This window comes from Ovis canadensis, chromosome 13 (genome assembly GCF_042477335.2).
Source record: "Ovis canadensis isolate MfBH-ARS-UI-01 breed Bighorn chromosome 13, ARS-UI_OviCan_v2, whole genome shotgun sequence".
In the NCBI taxonomy this organism is placed as follows: domain Eukaryota; kingdom Metazoa; phylum Chordata; class Mammalia; order Artiodactyla; family Bovidae; genus Ovis; species Ovis canadensis.
Window position 1 is genome coordinate 32,641,547 of NC_091257.1, and position 19,739 is coordinate 32,661,285.

General features: G+C 43.6%; 2 protein-coding genes across 5 annotated transcripts in view; one reads left to right on the plus strand and one right to left on the minus strand.

The window, feature by feature from the left end:
- LOC138417358 (protein adenylyltransferase SelO-like) overlaps positions 1 to 3,707 on the plus strand; it is a 33,184-nt gene extending 29,477 nt beyond the window's left edge. For both annotated transcript variants that reach the window (XM_069547279.1, XM_069547282.1), the window contains one exon: positions 1,854 to 3,707. In XM_069547279.1, the coding sequence (XP_069403380.1) occupies positions 1,854 to 2,107 (254 nt within the window). In that variant the 3' untranslated portion in view covers positions 2,108 to 3,707. The remainder of the gene's footprint in view (positions 1 to 1,853) is intronic.
- APBB1IP (amyloid beta precursor protein binding family B member 1 interacting protein) overlaps positions 242 to 19,739 on the minus strand; it is a 79,135-nt gene continuing 59,637 nt past the window's right edge. For all 3 annotated transcript variants that reach the window (XM_069547277.1, XM_069547276.1, XM_069547278.1), the window contains 7 exons: positions 18,635 to 18,721; positions 16,996 to 17,139; positions 14,805 to 14,915; positions 9,951 to 10,049; positions 8,946 to 9,060; positions 3,067 to 3,170; positions 242 to 1,072 (listed from right to left, as the gene is read on the minus strand). In XM_069547277.1, coding sequence (XP_069403378.1) covers positions 551 to 1,072; positions 3,067 to 3,170; positions 8,946 to 9,060; positions 9,951 to 10,049; positions 14,805 to 14,915; positions 16,996 to 17,139; positions 18,635 to 18,721 — 1,182 coding nt within the window. In that variant the 3' untranslated portion in view covers positions 242 to 550. The remainder of the gene's footprint in view (positions 1,073 to 3,066; positions 3,171 to 8,945; positions 9,061 to 9,950; positions 10,050 to 14,804; positions 14,916 to 16,995; positions 17,140 to 18,634; positions 18,722 to 19,739) is intronic.

Consider the following 19,739-nt stretch of genomic DNA (forward strand, 5'->3'; position numbering starts at 1 on the left):
TCCGGGACTTCAACCAAACAATGAAATCTCAAAGAAACTAAATTGACTCTGCATCTCCTGATTTTTTCTTTCTCCTCTTTCAACTTTTCTGAAAATTCTGGAGGTTACTGAGACAGAGATGGAACATATTTCAAAGATCAACAAGACTTTAGAAGGCCTAGGATTTGTAAAAGGTCAAGTATATATTATAAAACAGGATTGATATTGCACTAGATTTATACTGATATTTCTAGAAATACCATTTTCAGATAAACCATTTTAAACTTTTATTAATTTGATGGTTCGGAACATAGTAACAAAAACTGGGAAGGGAAAACAAAAATCTATCGAAATGGAAATACACAGAAAATATGGATACATTCACTCAGACAGTCTCAATTCTGTGTAGGTTAAGGATTACTAATGTACTTGAGAAATAGGGAGAAGTTTCTATTTGCATTTCTAATCTGAATACTGTATCTAAAATGAAGTCATGGAATCAAAGTAGCAAAAATGCATTTCAGGTTAACAATGTTACGCCCATCACCCAAAGGTATTTCTTAGCTTCCCTTTAGGACACGTTGCCTCTCTTCTTCTGCAAAGCTTTCATGAGATCCGACATGAAATCTTGCTCCCCGCCTCCCCCGCCCGGTGGTCCTGGGTTTTCCTGCCTCTTAGGCGGAGGCGGCGGCCTTTTGACGGTCATTGGGGGCGTCCTCACGGATTCGGGGGCGAGGGCGGGTGGGGGTGGCGGCGGCGGCGGCAGAGGGAACCCCAAATCCCCCGCAAACGACGGCGGCGGGGGAGGCACGAAGTCTGGGGGCGTGTCGTTAAAGTCAGGGGGTGGCGGTGGCAGTTCGTCGTCCTCCACGGGCGGCGGCGGCGGCGGGGGCGGCGGCAGAAGGTCGTCGGGCGGAGCAGGGAAGCGAGCGGCCGCGCCCTTGGCCTTGGGGGGCGTCCCCGGGCTGCCACCGCCCACGTCCGAGGACCGGCGCACGGGAGGAGGGGGCGGAGGCAGGCTGGACTTGGGAAGGGGCTGGGCCCTGGGCGCTCCGGGATCGTGGCTGCCGAGGCCGGGGTCGGGCTTCTTGTCCTTCAACAAAGCGACAACAGCGTTACGCTTGTGACCACAGGGCCGTGCGGATGTGACATTTACCTGGACAGCTGAGTCTGCGGATTTAGGAAGCATCTGTCCCGCCCCCCAACCCCCGCCAGGGGTGGCCCCCAATCTCTGTCTTGAGACTCCAGGTTGTTCCTGAATTAGACCCTCTGTGCTCTGGGACACAGAACGACTCCAAATGCCCTTCAACAGGATCATCAATAATAAAACGTTATCACCTGGTGCTAATCTACCTTGTATTCCCTACATGGAAGACTTTGCCCTATTCCACAGGTATTTATTATACTAATAATAATGTATCTTCTGCTGCTGCTGCTAAGTCGCTTCAGTCGTGTCCGACTCTGTGCGACCCAGTAGACTGCAGCCCACCAGGCTCCCCCGTCCCTGGGATTCTCCAGGCAAGAACACTGGAGTGGGTTGCCATTTCCTTCTCCAATGCATGAAAGTGAAAAGTGAAAGTGAAAAATGAAAGTGAAGTCGCTCAGTCGTGTCTGACTCTTCCCGATCCCATGGACTGCAGCCTACCAGGCTCCTCCATCCATGGGATTTTCCAGGCAAGATACTGGAGGGGGGTGTCATTGCCTTCTCCGAATGTATCTTCTAGGAACTGCTTGATACAAGGTTGCCAGTGTCTTAGAGCTCTAGTGGTACAAAGTTTAGTTGGGGGTTACCTCTGTCTTTCAGTTCAGTTCAGTTCAGTCACTCAGTCGTGTCCAGCTCTTTGTGACCTCAGTCTTTACCCTTGTTTTTTCAGCCGTGAAGTCGTGTCCAGCTCTTTTGGGACCCCCCTGGACTGTAGCCTTCCAGACTCCTCTGTCCATGGGATTTCCCAGGCAAGAATACTGGAGTGGGTTGCCATGCCCTTCTCCAGGGGATCTTCCCCATCCAGGGATGGATCCAACTCAAGCCTCCTGCTTGGCAGTCGATTCTTTACCACTGTCCCACCGGAGAAGCCCTGCTAGGGTTGTAGGCATACACAGATACAAAATTTTTCTTGGTCTGAGTTGAGCTGGTTGTGAAATGCAGTCGTCAGGAGCAGGAATCTGAAATTATTTTGCTCCTATACCATACATACATAAGGGCTTCCCAGGTGGCCCTTTTAATGACCTAAATTTTTTTTTCAAAAATTATAAGCAGCTCAATAACTATATGACTTGTTTCCACCACTGGCTGATGGGACAAAGTAAAAGGGGAGAGTAAGGTGGAAAACTTCTGAAGGTACATTTATAGTTGGTTTGAGTAACATATAAGAAATATTCAGTGGAACTTGTATAGTCAATTGAGATGTTAGCAACTGGACTAGTAACTAAATTATAACTTTTAGCTAAAATTTTAGATTTAAATAACTCTTCATTATATCTCCTCTACTGAAAAAAAAAGTTATAGAGAATGTTATACCAATTTGGCTATTATTTTCAGATGTGTTTTATTCTCCATTAGCCTGAGGATGTATGTAGAACATTAACAGAAAAATACAAAAATGCATATTTTATAGTGGAGCCTTATCAGTATTCTAATTTGGTTTGGGGCCCAGTTAGCATTTACTAAAGGGCTTCTGACTATCACACTACTCTAAGTTATTCAGAAAAAATAATTTAAAATCCCAAGGGTTTAAAATGTAGGTGCCATTTTCAGAGAGGGCTAAAACCACTTGAATTACAAACAAAATCACTTCAGTCAAAATAAGTGTAGCTAAACTAAAAATAGTTACCAATCCTCAGTATTAAAAAAGATTCTTACATTTTCCTGAAGCTGTGTTGGTAGTAGCTGGTTTTAATATTCCTTTCTAGCCTATGTAATTTTAAGATTATATATATGGAGCAATTATCTAAATGAAATTATAGTGACTTGAATTGTTGGAACTGTATTTTTTCTTTTTTTAAAGAAGCAGTCACTTGAACACAGTTTAGAATATAGGCTTACAAGAGACAGTCTGATAGAAGTGGGTCAGCTACCCCCAGTCTTACCTTGGTTGTTTCAAGGTGTCTCCAGTCTTCTCCGAGAGCAGTATTCATAGACTGTGTTGCCTGGGGGAGCTGACCATTGGCTTGGGTGGGGTCTGTTTTAACTCCTAACAGGCAGAGAAAGAGAAGAGTAGATAAGGGGGGAGGGAAAGTGAGAAGTATGGAATCAACAGATACAAACTATTGTACATAAAATAGGTGAGCAACAAGGAGTTACTGTATAACATAGGGAACTATATTCAGTGTCTCGCATTATAATAACCCATAATGGAAAATAATCTGAATAGAAAACTGAATCCCTTTGCTGTACACCTGAAACTAATACAATATTGTAAATCAACTATACTTCACTAAAAATAAGAATAGTCAGTGAGGTATTTTCAACATTCTTGAGAGTTAATCTGAAAAGATAAAGCAGTTTGTCTCCAAAGTGAAAGGATTTACAGGTACACAGCGTTTACAAAAAAAAATCTGAGCTTCTATAACAATACTTCATAAGGTTCAGCAAAACATGCAGGGAAGTAATTGCTTTATACAAGCCACAGGACCTGGATTAACTGGGGTCCCAAACAATACTGTGTTCTGCTTTTAAAATCCTTTTGGTAACTGAGGAATAAATCTCAAAAACCTCCCTTCTAAAAGAATTCTTCCTGTGGGTGATTTTTTTCTGAAATGGACGTATCTTGGTTTGCACCATGCTATGTACAGAAACAAATTTTGAACATTATCCTCAACAACAAAAAAAATACTTTGGGCACAAAAACAATAGACAGAGGGGACTGAGCAAAATGTACAAACCTTGAATATACCCTAGAATTAGATTTTCCCCAGAAAGTTCTAATACATGCTTCTTTTCCTGTCTTTTTATTTGCACTTTTGCACAAGTGTGCCTAGCCGAGGTTTCACAGTTCTGAGAGAGTCAGTCAGAGAGAAGCAGCTGTGTGTTGATTTCCAGCTCCTAAGAGGGCATCCTGGGGTGGGCTGGGGGGAGGTGGGGTGGAGGTGGGGGGTTGCAGGTGGCTGCTCCTCCCACAGCTGAACTGCCTCCTAGCCCCGGACATGAGGTCTCCCATTTGAGTGCATCTGAGCTTGCCTTAGCTCTCTGCTCAGGACCAGCTCTTCTGTCAAACATTTATGAAATGACTGTGTGCTTGCTTCTTCAGATATTTTCCCAATATTCTGAAAAGCCCATAAATCTACAGAACAACTCAAAGAAGGTCATTAAGCACTCCAGGAAAAGGGGAAGAAGGGAAAGTTTGATAAGGACTCGGACACTTCTGCTGTCTCCAAGTATCTGCACAAATTCTTAAATACAGCATGAAAAAGCTGCACGGGAGAGAAACCGGACAGCACCTTAGCTAAGCGGCCAGAGTGAGTGTTCCTGGCAGGGCCACAGACACCGCAGGCTTCCAAAGGCGGCACCCCGAAAGGGACCCAGTAGCTCAGTTCTGCCCCAAATGCATCATTTGAGATGAATTATTAGGAAACATCAGACACATCCAAACTGAGGGACATTCTATAAAATAAATGGCCCTCATTCTTTAAGAAATGTTAATGTCCGGACAGACAAAGAAAGGCTGAGGAAATGTGCCAAATCAAAGAGGAAGACAGAAATATGAGGCCGAAATGCAGTTCTGGAGGGAACCCATGCTAGGAAAGAGCACTGTTGTAACGGCATCACTGAGACATCTGGCAAACCTGAAATACAGGCTGTGGTTTACCTACAAATACTCTTATCAACATGAAAAGTTAAATTTCCAAAGTTTGATAACTGCATTGTTGTTGTAAGAAAATGGCCTCCTTTTACTTTTTATTTTTTAGGAAATACAAAGGGAAGATTTAATGGGCAAAGGGACACAATAGTCAATCTACTTACTCTCAAGAGGTTCCAAAAAAATAATAAGCAGGAACAGTCCCAGTATGGTTTAACATCCCAGCACATTTGTTCTCTGTAGGGCTTATTTCTGATAAAACTCTACAGCAGAACCAACATGGGTTAATTTACTATCTACTAACGGATTTTCCATTACGGGAAAGATCCTCTCTTTTGATCAATGGACATCTCATCTGACTGCTGTGATAGTGTTCTACAAAAACTGGATTTAAGCAATTCATTTAGGAAAATGAACTGAACATGTATCAAACATCTAGTATTAAGAGTGTTTATATTACTTCACTTTCAGAGAAACCCTACAAGGTATTAATTTATTGTCATCCCAACCATGTTCAAATTCTAGCCTATTGTCTGCCAAGCATTCTGGTTCCTTCTGGGAAAACTTACTAAGCTGGATTTAAACTCAACATTCAAAAAGCTAAGATCATGGCACCCAGTCCCATCACTTCATGGCAAATAGATGGGAGAACAATGGAAACAGTGACAGACTTTATTTTCTTGGGCTCCAAAATCACTGCAAATGGTGACTGCAGCCATGAAATTAAAAGATGCTTGCTCCTTGGAGGAAAAGCTATGACCAACCCAGACAGCAAATTAAAAAGCAGAGACATTACCTTGCTGACAAAAGTCCGTCTAGTCCAGGCTATGGTTTTTCCAGTGGTCATGTATGGATGTGAGAGTTGGACTAAAAACAAAGCTGAGCACCTAAGAATTGATGCTTTTGAACTGTGGTGTTGAAGACTTGAGAGTTCCCTGGACTGCGAGGAGATCAAACCAGGTAATCCTAAAGGAGATCAGTCCTGAATATTTATTGGAAGGACTGATGCTGAAGGTGAAGCTCCAATACTTTGGCCACCTGATGCAAAGAACCCACTCACTGGAAAAGACCCTGATGCTGGGAAAGGTTGAAGGCAGGAGGAAAAGGGGACGACAGAGGATGAGATGGTTGGATGGCATCATCAACTCAATGGACATGAGTCTGAGCAAGCTCCGGGAGTTGGTGATGGACAGGAAGCCTGGCATGCTATAGTCCATGGGGTCACAACAAGTCAGACACGACTGAGCGACTGAACTAAACTGACCGTACAGAAACAGTCCCTGACACCATGATTTCCTTCAGTTTCTAGAGGAGGTAACAGATAGTAAACTAACAGTTACACAGATTATTAATTATGACTGGCCTACAAAGGACAATTTATTTGAGATCTGAAAATGCAGAAATTAGCCCATTTAGAAAGAATTAGAAAGAAAGAGTACCATAGGGACTTCCAGTGGCTAAGACTCTGTGCACCCAATGCTGAGGACGCAGGCTCGATTCCTGGTCGGAGGACTAGACCCCACATGCTGAAGCTAAGAGTTCACACGTGTGCCCAGGTCACTTCAGTCCTGTCTGACTCTTTGTGACCCCATGGACTATAGCATGCCAGGCTCCTCTTTCCATGGGATTCTCCAGGCAAGAATGCTGGAGTAGATCGTGATACCCTCCCCCAGGGGATCTGCCCAACCCAGGAATCGAACCCACATCTCTTATGTCTCCTGCATTGGCAGGCGGGTTCTTTACTACTAGCGCCACCTGGGAAGAGTTCACATGTGGCCACTGAAAGATCCCACTTAGGAGACCCTGGTTCGATTCCTGGGTTGGGCAGATCCGCTGGAGAAGGGATAGGCTACCTATTCTTGTATTCTTGGGCTTCCCCTGTGGCTCAGCTGGTAAAGAATCCGCCTGCAATGCAGAAGACCTGGGTTGGATCCCTGGGTTGGGAAGATCTCCTGGAGAAGGGAACAGCTACCCAGTCCAGTATTCCGGCCTGGAGAGTACGTGTGGGAAGATTCCACAGGATACAACTAAAGACCTGGTACAGCCAAAAAATAATAAACATGAAAAAAAGAGATCTAGTTAAAAAAGAAAAGAGCCTCATAAACAAGGAAGAGCATTTGTGAAGTCTCTCAGAAAGGAGGATGCTTGGGGCTTTGAAAAATTGGGGGAAAAAAACAACAGATGGGTTTTGTGACAGGAACAGGAAGACAGGTGGGGAAAGAGGCGAAATGTGCGAGGCTCATGTCATGCAGGTTCTGGTGGCCTTGCTGGGGACTGGGGACTTATCTGAGAGCAGCAGAAAGCATCGGGAGGGCTGGAGCACCAGCCTGTGGGGCCACGTGAAGATGGTGGCGGTCTGGATTTGATGGCAATGGAGACAGGCAGGCACGGACAGATCTGACCAATACTCAGAAGGTAGAATCAACAAGATTGAGGAGTGACTGAAATTGAAGGTGAATGAGCTTTTCTTAGTCAAAAGCTATGGTTTTTCCAATAGTCATGTACGGATGTGAGAGCTGGACTATAAAGAAAGCTGAGTGCCGAAGAACTGATGCTTTCAAATTGTGGTGCTGGAGAAGACTCTTGAGTGTCCTTTGGACTGCAAGGAGATCAATCACTCCTTTAGGAAATTAACCCTGAATATTCACTGGAAGGACTGATGCTGAAGCCGAAGCTCCAATACTTTGGCCACCCGATGTGAAGAGCAGACTCACTGGAAAAGACCCTGATGCTGGGAAAGATTGAAGGCAGGAGGAGAAGGGGACAACAGAGGACGAGATGATTATATAGCATCACCGATTCAATGGACATAAATTTGAGCAAACTGCCGGAGACAGTGAAGGACAGGGAAGCGTGGTGTGCTGTAGTCCACGGGGTTGCAAAGAGTCGGACACAACTTGACAACAATGAGCTTTTCTTGCATGTTTCCTGCAGGAGTAACTGGGCAGATGATGATGTTATTTGTGGAAATAGAACAATCATGGGGGAGCAAGTCGGGAGAGGAAGAGGATGGGCTCAGTTTTACAGATGTTTAGTTTGAGGTCTGGGGTGCATTCAGATGAAGCCACTGAGCAGACGGTTGGATACATGGGTTTGAAGGTCAACAGAGAAGCCTGGATTGGATTTATGCAGTTATAGGTGGTCAGCGTGTAGACAGCGCTGGGGGTGGATCAGATCACTTAGGGAGATAGTATGAGAGTAGGGTTAGGACTGACTCGGCCTTGGGTAATTTAAGTTGGGGTAGAAGAAGAATAACCCTGCTCTAATAAAGAGCGGGTTGAAAAAGGGTAGCTAGAGAAGTTAAGGTCGGGTGTGGGACTTGGAGGGTAATACCCCAGAAAAGGGGTTGGCTCCAGGAGGAGTGGTCAGTTGTGTTGGGGTTGCTGAAAGGGCAACTAGAAAGAAGGATTTATGGGACTTCCTTGATGGTCCAGTAGTTAAGACTCTACACTGCCAATGGAGGGGCCTGGGGTTTGATCCCTGCCGGGGGAACTGAGATCCCCGCTGGGGGAACTGAGATCCCCATGCTGTGGGGTATAGCTGGAAAGTTTAAATTAAAAAAAAAAAGAGGAGGTTATAGTAGTTTGATTTAGCAAGAGCATTTTCCATGACATACTAGAGGCAGGAGCCTGACTGCAATGGTTATGAAGAGTGAACAGTCATTGCTGTTTACAAACTAAGTCATGTCTGACTCTTTTGCGACCCATGGACTGTTGCCTGCCAGCCTCCTCTGTCCAGAGGATTACCCTGGCAAGAATACTGGAGTGGATTGCCATTTCCTTTTCCATGGGATCTTCCCAGCCCAGTGACTGAACCCAGGGCTCCTGCATTGGCAGGCAGATTCTTTACCACTGGGAAGCCCCGGGGAGGGAACAGGAAGTAGAATAACAGAGACAGCAAATACAGTCCACCCTTTAGAACAGTCTGCTTGTCCGATGGAGCAGGAGGGGGATTTGGAGTCATAGGAGGGTTTTAAATTTGTTTCTTTGAAGAAGGGATTGGTGTTGATGAGAAGGACACAGTAGAGGAGGAAACGTGAAAGAGAATGGCATAACAACGCATGCACGTCTGGTCTTTGTCCTGGGATTCTGGCATAGAACTGCGTATCTTCCAGTTGAGCACAAGCTCTGAGCTTGGAACAGGTGTCAGAATCTCCCCCCAGCGTGGTACCTGTGGAAGGCGGGGCTGGTGGCACTGCGTTGACTGTGCCCAGGTTTGTCCACCGAGAGGCAAGCCCTGCCTTGGCCGTGGCCCGCTGATAGTTATCATACAGCGTCTTCCCATACTAGAGAGAGAACACAAAAGAAGCAACAGAGCAATCCATTTATCCCAAACTCTGCACTCCACTGCAATCTACAAATTCAGGGAAAAGAGGACCTCATGACTATTCCTTTTACTCCTTTCCTGAGATACTTTCAGTAGAAGTATTTCCATTAAAAAGAAAAATCCACAAACCATGTTTTCATATGTGAGATAATACTCCAGATTAGCAAAATCAGGTAATATTTGTACCTCCCCACGAGAAGGGAGCTTTAGCTATGCAGTGTGATGACACGAGTGAGTGAGTGAGTGAAGTCACTCAGTCGTGTCCGACTCTTTGCGACCCCGTGGACTGTAGCTCACCAGGCCTCTCCGTCCATGGGATTCTCCAGGCAAGAATACTGCAGTGGGGTGCCATTTCCTGTCTCTATGTAATTTTGCCATAGCTTGCATCTCATGTTTCTTAATTACACATAACACTTGCAAAGCTCTCCAGAAATCAATATCTGCAATGGCTCGTGTGAAAATAAATCCCTGCTTCTCAGGTCATGGGAGAGGTCCATGTGCCAACCACTCCCACTTAACTCAATAAAAAAACCAATAGGCAAATAAATGAGGTGATAGTGGTGGCATTGACTTAGTAAGAATGGATCAGGTGTTGGAACTTTCCTCATGGTCCAGTGGTTAAGACTCTGAGCTCCCAATTCAAGGGGCCTGGGTTTGATCCCTGGTCAGGGAACTAGATCCCACTGGCCACAACTAAGATCTTGTGCAGCCAAAAAAAAAAAAAAAAAAAAGGAAAAGAAAAAAGAAGAATGAATCAGCTGCTTCCGAGTGACACAAAGATTGGACCCAGGTCAATGTGCCAGGCTGGCTGGCAAATTCAAGGTCGGGTTAGTCCACCCATTCTCTTACCTTGGCAATCCTGATTCCCGTGACCCACTGGCTTAGCGCTCTGGCATCATCACAGCACAGATACTTGATATACTGGGACTCCTTCTGAATCTGGGGATGCTGGAAAAAAAGTCATTCCAAAGACCATTTGTAAACTCTTCACAAATTAGCACCTTTCAAAAAATGTTTAGAAAATTCTCACAGCGTCTGAAATTTCCTGAGATGGTGGCCAAAATCACTGGTAGCAATCTTAGAATTAGGAACAGGGGTACTTTTTTATAGAGGCTAAGTTTGGAAAGAATTGACATGATTTATCACAAGCACTTTTTACTGTATTATCAACAGCCATGTCCATTCCTGGTTTTTGAACATCTGGAAACCTCCACATCTTTCATGTTTCTAGCCCTACAAGAAATCCAAGTCACGTCTCCATTTATCAGATAAGGGAGCTTGTGTGCTGTGATTCTCAAGTCAAGGAATTAATGCTTTCGTGAGTCTCATGCAGGCCTAGGGTTACTTCTGGTACGAGGAATTCAGGGTTTTGCCCCGTCTTCTGTCATCTCTTCCCCACATGGATGGCCCAGAGAAGGAGTATCTCTGTCCAATTTTAAGAGGCAGTGAGCTGGGTGCTGCACTAGGGGGTCACCCAGGCCTTCCACGAGCTCTCGGTCAAAGAGTGCAGTGATGGGCAGGTGCAAAGGGAATGGAGTGTTCAAGGCCCAAGGTCACACAGAACATTCTTGTCTTTCAGCACCAGAAACACGGCTCCCTAACTTCCAACCAAACTTTCCAACTGAACCAGAACAGAACTTTCTGGTCTGGCCCTTGTGTAAGAGGGGCAAAACATAAGGTGTCTCCAGCAATCTGGTGTTTATAATTGTTCTTAGAAAACACCTATTTTTTTTTTCCCCTGGAGGAATTTAAAAAGTTGATTTTTGTTACCTTGGGGTTGGTATATCAAAATTTATGTGTGTGTGTGTGTGTGCATGTCATGTGATGGGAAAGCTGGGTTCCCAGGAGCAGACTGTAAATTATATTGTGCTTGGAGTGAAAGGCAGGAAGCAGCTGTTTGGGTAGAGGGATCCACTTAAACAGCAAAATCAACAATTTTTTTAGTGTGTTCATCCAGAGTAAAATGTGGTTCTTTCTTTAAACACAGTGGCTACTGAGCACAAAACATAGGTAAGAACACTTGACCTTGAGTTCTAACCACGGCTCCTCCTGTGATGAAGAGGTTGATGTACAGACTTTGGTTTATTCTTCCCAACATTAGTGGCGTGCATCTCACCAACTTCCTCATATCACAAGTGTATCAGGATTGGATAAAGGAGAATTAAACATCAAGTGATCTTGAAGACAACCTCAAAGATCACTTGTGAGCCTCAGATTTTATGATTCCAAGACGAGCTGCCTGGTGGGCTCAAGGCTCCTTTCTGGCTCCCCCATCAAGGCAGGAACCCTGCAGGCTCCCAGGAGGCCACTCAGCGAGTCCCTGTGCTTAGTCTTCTGCCATGTTCTGGGACCTTGCCAAGGTGTTTACTCCCCTGAGCTTTTAGCCTGAAAATATTTGCAAGGAAGTTTAAGGAAAAATGCCAGCTCCAGGCCACTGGCCAGCCTCTTCTGCCATTGGTTTGGTTGCTCTGACCACAGAAAGGGAGAAGCTCCTGCAGACATGCCATGCAGCACACAAAGGTCAGGGCAACTGACCTTGTCCAAAGGGATCTTACAGATCCTCGAAACAGTGGGAGACCAGAGAGGCTAAGCTGTGTATCCAAAGTCACACAGAGCGGCAGAACCCTAATGAGAACCGAGGGCTCGTGCGTCCAGTAGATAGCTCTGGGTGGTTAGGCAGAGATGAGGAAGAGTGGCTCACACCATACTTAGGAAGTGGTCGCTGGGGTGTTGCTGAGAGAGATGTATGTAAACAAGTGCACGATCACTCAACGACATGGTCAAGTCTGCAGCAAAAGTTGAAAAACAGAGAAAAGTTCTTTGGAAAAGGTGACAGCTGTGGAAGGAAGAGGCAGATAAGAACCTGGAAGCGTGGTGGACGTGCAAACTCCTAGGCCAGATCCCAGACCCACAGAATATCAGAAGCTCTGGGGGCCCAACCACCTGTCTTAACAGCTCTCCTGGTGAGTCCCATGCACTCTCAAGTTTGAGAAATGCTGGTCAACAGGCATGTTTAACTGGTACTGGAGTGCGGTAAGAATGACTCCAGTTCTTGCTCACTGGTTATGTCTGTCAACATGGCACTAACGGTCTGGCAGGCAGAGATGGTTTACTCTGCACGAGACGTGTTATTTCTACTTCTTAGCAGAGGGCAGTGAAGCTTAGAGAGTCTTGACACTGTGCCAGGAGACAGAGCCAGGACTCAAAACTCCCATCTTCCTGGCAGCACCCTCCATGGATGGTCGTAATCCGTGGGTTCATCCTGAGTAAGAAGCTCCCGGGTTGAACTTCTCAGCCTGCGCATGTCTGTGGACTCACACGATCTCTTAACATGCTACTCTAATCCTGAACCTTTTCTGCAATGTATGTACATACTCTTTGAATTCTGTCAACCTGCTCACCCTCATGAAATCTTTGCATATCAAGACTTTCTTCTGCCCTCCAGAGTGGACAGAAAGGGCAATGAGTAACCAGAATGTTTATAAGAAAATTAAGTTCTCCAAAGGATGACTGACCCTTTTACTCAGCAAATGGGTAAAAATTCCCAGCATTTTGGGAAGGAAGTGAGAAGTGTGCTTAAGTGCAAAACGAGCAGGGCGACTGCTCATTAAGGAACCTGGCTTAAGAACAGAATCCGTCATCATCATTTGAGAAAAGGGAAATGCATGTTCCTGGTGGGTTGTTTGTTTATTCTGATTTTTGTTTGTTCTTGTATCGTCAAGCCTGCATTTTTCTCCACCTCAGAGCCCTTGGCCCTGTCCATGGGAGGCCCTCAGCTGGGTCTCAGCATCACCATTCTCGGTGTAGCCCAGGGTGACCTGCATCCCAGGCCAGATAGTTCAACACATGATCCTGGGACCTAGTCCCAAGTTTGTGAGTCAGCACTAGTAACCACATTCCCACCCTGCTCACTGGGTCTAAATCCTCAGCCTGGAGCCCTCTAGGTCTGAGATCTCTGCTTTCTCTTGCTGAAAATCTCTGCTCCAGCCTCTGGCCATGGGTTTATGGGCCCTTACCCCCTCTGACAACTTTCATTGTATTTGTCTGCTCTGAAGCATATTTCATCACCAGCAGAGAAGCCCTGACTGTTGATGCTTAGAGCCAGAAGACATTCTTACGCCGTGCAGGCATTAGGATGCCCATGTGCAAAGGAGGGCCTCTGTGTTCCTAAGTTCTCAGAGTCTCAGGACTGCAAACGAGGGCCCTGAGGGCAGACAGCAACACAGTGAAAACACAGTTCAAGAGCAGCTGGGGCTGGGGTTAAGGGAGGCAGAGAAGAGATTTTGTGTGCCTGCAAATAGTGTCTGAGAGAATAACCTCCCCACACCACCCACCCTGCCTTGGCTTCTCATCCTGGTTCAGCTAGTTCCTGGCTGAGAGTCTCTGTGCCCAGATTCCACATCTACAAACTATGGAGAGAGGCTTGCCCAGTGGCTCAGTGGTAAAGAATCCACCTGCCGTTACAGGAGACAGGTTCGATCCCTGGTCCGGGAAGATCCCACATGCCACGGAGCAACCAAGCCTGTGCACCAGAACTACTGAGCCTGTGCTCTAGAGCCCGGGAGCCGCAGCAAGACAAGTCAACCACACAAGAAGGCCGTGCGCCACAGCTAGAGAGTAGCCTTCACTCTCCGCAACCAGAGAAAGTCTGTGCGCAGCAACGAAGACCCAGCACAGCCAAAAGTAAATAAAGAAATCAAACTAGGGAGAACTGTGGCTCTTACCACAGAAGGCTGATAAAGGACTAAATGAATTAATCTATTAATTAACATACGAAAAGTGCTTAAATCACTGCATTGCAGATGCAGTGTATAATGTGTTTGCCACTGTTCTCATGGCCCTTTCTATGCCAGTATTTTATTACTGTAAGTGGAGTATAACCTTTAAAAATGGTGCATCACTATATTGTACACTTGTCATTTATATAACATTGCACAGCAATGTTTATAATTTAATAAAAAATAACAAAGTATATTTGCAAGAAAAAAAGAAGTTCTGCACACAGCCTTGCACCTGAGCCGAATGGAATGAGATAACCTGGGTTTTTCTGGTGTGAACTTGTGAAGGGCAATTTGTGGTGTCAGAGGCAATGGCGTGGCCAGAAGAGCTCCATAAATCCCTTGAGTCCATTTCTAGGAGTCAGTTGTTACATTTGGCAGAGAAAAGTTACTTCTGCCCAACCTTCCAAAATATGGTGCTAATGTCAACCTTACCAGACACCTGATAATATATCCTGTCTTTTGATAATGTGCACTTTAAAAAGTTTCGAGACCCACTAATACTATTTTTAGAAAAAGATTTTTTTTTCTATTTTTCTATTTTCTATATTTTTCTAGGAAGTCTTGTCAACTTCCTAATTTCTCAAAATATCTTACAATGGAATAAGGCCCTGATAAAGAACTGAAAAATCAATCATTTTGTCAATAAAATTATAAATAAAATCTGTCCAAAATGTAGAGCTTTTATTCTCATAAAGTGATGAAGAAATCCAGACAGGCTAACTTGGAAGTTTTAGACTCAGTAACAGACTTTGGGGGAAATAATCCGAACTGGGTAGAAATGCTTTCTCCTCTCCTACTTTGGTTTACAATAAAAAGCTTATTATGTTATACTTGTAGTTAGCTGTATAACACTGAACATTTCTTAAAAGGAAATAACTGATTCAAACTGCTTACAGATCTAAGGTAAGGACTTAAAACCTACCTTTAAAACAAAGCAGTAGTCAGTGGGTGCTTTGTATTTCATTTTACACTGAATCCCATAGTAAATGTTGACATTTTCAAACTGTATAAAACAGGCCAGATCTCGAGATGTCTGAAAGAGAAGGAAAAAAATAACCTCAACCTAGCTGACAGGTAATATTTCCCCAAGGTTGTTCACGGTACAATGAAGGGTTATATTTTAGTAGGAAAATACAGAATTTCAGGTGTTACTTAAGCATTTACCATGTAGCCTTCTAAAAGCCAGGCCTACATTTTAAGAAGTGATAGAGCACATCTAGGGCAGAGCAGCGTGCCACAGGTAGAGAAAAAGATTACACTGGTGTCCTAGCTCCTAGAGACGACTAGACGTGGGCCCCTAGAGACCACTGGCTGACCCCGAGACTTCAATACTGTGTTGTTGTGGTCCAGACACAGGGATTGAGCACCTTGTCAGATGTTTTATTTTAGCTTTTGCCATTTTAAGTCACTGATGGATTTCATGACTGAGCATTTAGGAAAAAAGTCCCTTGTGGATGAACAATGAGTGGTATTTGATGCTCAGAAAATCAGCACACATTTCATGAATCTCTTCTTGAGGAGAAAAGACTCCTTTCATGCCATCTCTTTAGGGCTGGCAGTGTTGCTATGGAAACAGAGTCCCCTCCTTAAGTATAGCACACGTTGTGAAGACCTCTAATCTACAAAGTTGGTGACACATCAACTACAGATTTGTTCTATTACTTTTTCTCTCCTCTCATATTCTGTTTTTTAATGAATAAAAAATAAAGGGCAGAATTATTACATCTCAATGCACTGCCGCTGCTACTGCTGCTAAGTCGCGTCTGTCGTGTCCGATCTCAATGCACAATTATTCTTTATTATATGGTAGTACATTTTTTTCTTGTGAGAGCTTTTCTTCTGGATTTTCAAAGTTCTAGTCTTTTTAATTAGAAAAATAAAACATTCATCCTAATTTTAAAATATTGATTTATATTTAAAGATAAATTAAATATAAATAAATATATATTTAAAAGAAAAATGAAAATCTTCCTTCACCCTTCTTTCCTCATTTCATTTCTCTTCTCCAGAAAAGAGATTCTTCCAAATGTTTTGGGGGATATATTTATATGCCTATGTATGTATAGACATATTCACATATAAAATTTTAAAAATATAAATGAGATTTTACTCTTAATATTTTTTCATGAATTTATTCTTTTTCTTAACACTATATCTTGGGGTCTATGTCAGGATGTATGAAAGGCTATATCACACTGTATAGTTGCATAACATTACACTGTACAGATGTAATTATTTATTTAACCATGCTACTATAGTTGACTAGAGGTTATTTTAATATCATGCTATTACAAAAAATACTTTAAAATACTCTGTGGGGTAGACTGCTAAACATGGAGCCGGCCTTTGAAGGGGTATTCCCTTTTACATTTGCCTAGATCTTGCTAAACTGTCCCCCAATTTGGCTATACCCAGATGTATGATTCCAGATAAAAGAAGTCTTACTCTTATCCCTACAGAACAATAGAGTAAAAAGGGAGGGAAAAAAGTCCTCTGAAATCAATAGGTAAAAAAATGAATTAATCTTTAGAGAAATGCTTTGGTCATAATTTCTGAGACCTGATCTTTAAAGTAGATAGATTTCTTTACCTTTAAAAGAAAGCAGCTGAAAGATTCAGGATTTCAGAAATTCTATCCTAAAAGCATATTTATTTGAATAAACACTGTCATCACATGAATCTCACAGCAAAAGGCAGAGTACTGAAATTTCCACCTGAGGATTTCTTTAGTTTTTCCCTGGTAGCTCAGCTGGTAAAGAATCCACCTTCAATGCAGGAGACCCCAGTTCTATTCCTGGGTTGGGAAGATCTGCTGGAGAAGGGATAGGCTACCCACTCCAGTATTCTTGGGCTTCCCTTGTAGCTCAGCTGGAAAAGAATCCACCTGCAATGCAGGAGACTTGGGTTTGATCCCTGGGTTGGGAAGACCCCCTGGAGAAGGGAAAGGCTACCCACTCCAGAATTGGGAAAGGGTACCCACTCCAGTATTCTGGCCTAGAGAATTCCATGGATTGTATAGTCCATTGGGTTGCAAAGAGTTGGACATGACTGAGTGACTTTTACTTTCATGAAATGCCTTTTTTATAAGCATATTTTTTTAAAAAAATTTCTGACCTTAGTCTTTCCTTTGGGGACATAATAAATTCCAGAAGCTCGTAAAAGAAAATAGCGCCTTTTCCATGATTTCTTCCCATCTTCTTTCAAATAAAGAGCTCCCTCGAGTTCTGGCACAATGACGGATGTTCCACAGAAACTCTCCTGAAATTGAGATTCCAATGATATAAAACCCATCAGAGATAAAACATATATTTTGTTCACATTGAAATAAACTGTGGCAAGCTAAAAATCATTTTGTCTACAGCTCTAATTGAATGCACATATTGACACTGCATACTATTTGCCAAGAGACAGGAGGAACACGGTGATTGAATTTCAGCTCCAGAGTTCAATTTCTAGGCTTCTTGACCACTTAGCTCTGTGATTCTGAGCAAGTGATTCAACCTCAGTGCCTTTACTTGCAAAATAAGAGTGCTGATAGCCCCAACTTCATAAGGAAGGTAGTGAGTACAATCTTGGTACAGATTGTGGAAGTATTACATAAAATTTATTTCTATTATTGTAGGTGGATAAATATATAACTTATTCCTTTACCTGTAAGTGGAAAAGTTATGATTTCACTGCTAGTAAATAGAAAAATTTTTATCATTAATTCTGTACATAAAATATGTATAAATTAGTATTTTATTTTTGGCATACTTTTAAATTGAGATACAGCTGACATAGAAAATTGCATTAGATTTAGGTATATGACCTAATGATTTGAGGTATGTATATACTGCAAAATGGTCTCCATCATAAGTGCAGTTAATATCTATCACCCCACACAGTTATACATTTTTTTCCCTCATGATGAGCATCAGTGAACTGGCTCCAGGCAGGAATGTGGGCCCAGGTGTCACCAGGTCTTCTGACTTTTCAAGAGAAGCCACAAATCTCCTAATTCAAAAGGTCATCATGTTGTTGGGACGACAAAAATCTGGGGCTCCCATGCCCATTTGTGACCTGTGGCCTAGCAGGCATCTGCATTATAGGCAGGGACCAGGGCCTCAATTTTTAGCAAAGCTGAAATGTGAAAAGTCATTCAGAAGTTTCAAAAAAATCAACCATCAAATGAACTTCAGCAATACAGCCTTGAGTGATAACCAGACACGTGTAGCATACTTTACACATGGTGCTTCCAGTCTCTTCCTAAATCTTTGTAACAATGCAATACGATACAGGAAACCAAGGTTCTTGGACTTGCCCAATAACACATGAACCTCAACAGGCAGAACCCAACTTGGGTCAGAGCTCCAACCGCCATCTCACACTTTCTACCACACCTGCCTGCTGGAGGGGCATCGGAGAACTCACTGCAAAGAAGTCACGCCTGACTTCTGTTAAGAGCATGAAAGCAATGAAATCTATGGAATGTTAGAGATGAGTTTCATGTGGATTATTGTCTTTTCGTCAAGACTTACCAATCCAACTTCATGAAGAGTAAACTATCTTGTCTAAAACAATACTTTTGAACAACCAACTCCAAGAACCAGTTTAATGATCTAAATAGCTATAATTTAGTAATAATTTGATCTTAAAACCCCAAGTTAAAATTTCAGTGTGTCTCTGAATCGCCCATTATTCTGAGAAGCAAATAGTTTTAGATGCAGCTAATATTCCTCTCTTTTCTACTGCTTTGCAAAATTAATCTTACCTCAAGCAAGGATTCCTTGTTCTTCGCATTCATTTTCTCATTTGTTTCCTTGTTTTCTTTTTTTCCTTTGTTATCCAGGTAAAAATTCTAAATAAAATAGTAAAAGATAGGATCAGTAAGGGTTCATCACCATGGTAGCCGCTGCACAGAACCCGCGGTCTTGCTGGAGAGGGACACATACGTGGAGGACGTAAACTGAGGACCACTGTGGATGGTCTCTGTCAACCAAGAGCTTATCGAGGGGCTTACCAAGTGCTGAGAACTGCCCCACTGGCCAGAAGTAACATCTACCCTTCCCCGCACAGTGTATAATCAGTGAGGAAACAAGCACAAGAGAGAAAACACTTGCAAAGGATACAATTGTCATTTAATTTAACCATGGTCTAGAATTCCATGTCAAATGCTGGAAGCCTGGAGACCCCAGGGCCCTTGGAAAAGCCCAGAACTGGAGGATAGCGGAGCATCCCAGATCCCAGGCCTTTGATCACCATGTAGGGTCCCTGAGGACTAGAGACTCTGGCTTCTCCAGAGAAGCATGAAATCTGGACTTTTATCAGTGTGGGCAACCAATTTTAATTTTTAAAAACTGCATGAGTCAGTCACAACACAGAGTTTGCTACTTGGCAACTTCCAGGGACAGAGAGAAGCAGAAAGGACATTTCTGGAAAGAGAACCAGCTTAGCAAAGGCAACGAAGACATCCATGTAGAAGCCCTCACGATTTGGGGGGAGCACCTACTATATGGCAGATCCTCAGCCAGGTGCTTTGCAAAGACCACCTCCAATCCTAATGACAAAGCTGCAAGGTAAGTGACAGCCCCCTCCACTTTACAGGTTAGGACACTGAAGCTCAGCCAGGTTAAACAGCTAGGGCACTGCAGTGCGAATGAACACCAGAGCTAAGTGTGTCTTATGTGTGGGCTCTTACCACCACACCCACTACCCCTGAAACTGAAGGTCAGTGCAGTTCAAGGGCAGAGAGACTAAACTTACACTAATTCCAGCAGCTCCTGATTCAGGGAGGAGGCAGGGTCCTCGCCTTTCCCATGATTATCCCTTTGGAACATCTGCTTGTGGACTATGTCAGGCAGAACCACCACCATAGT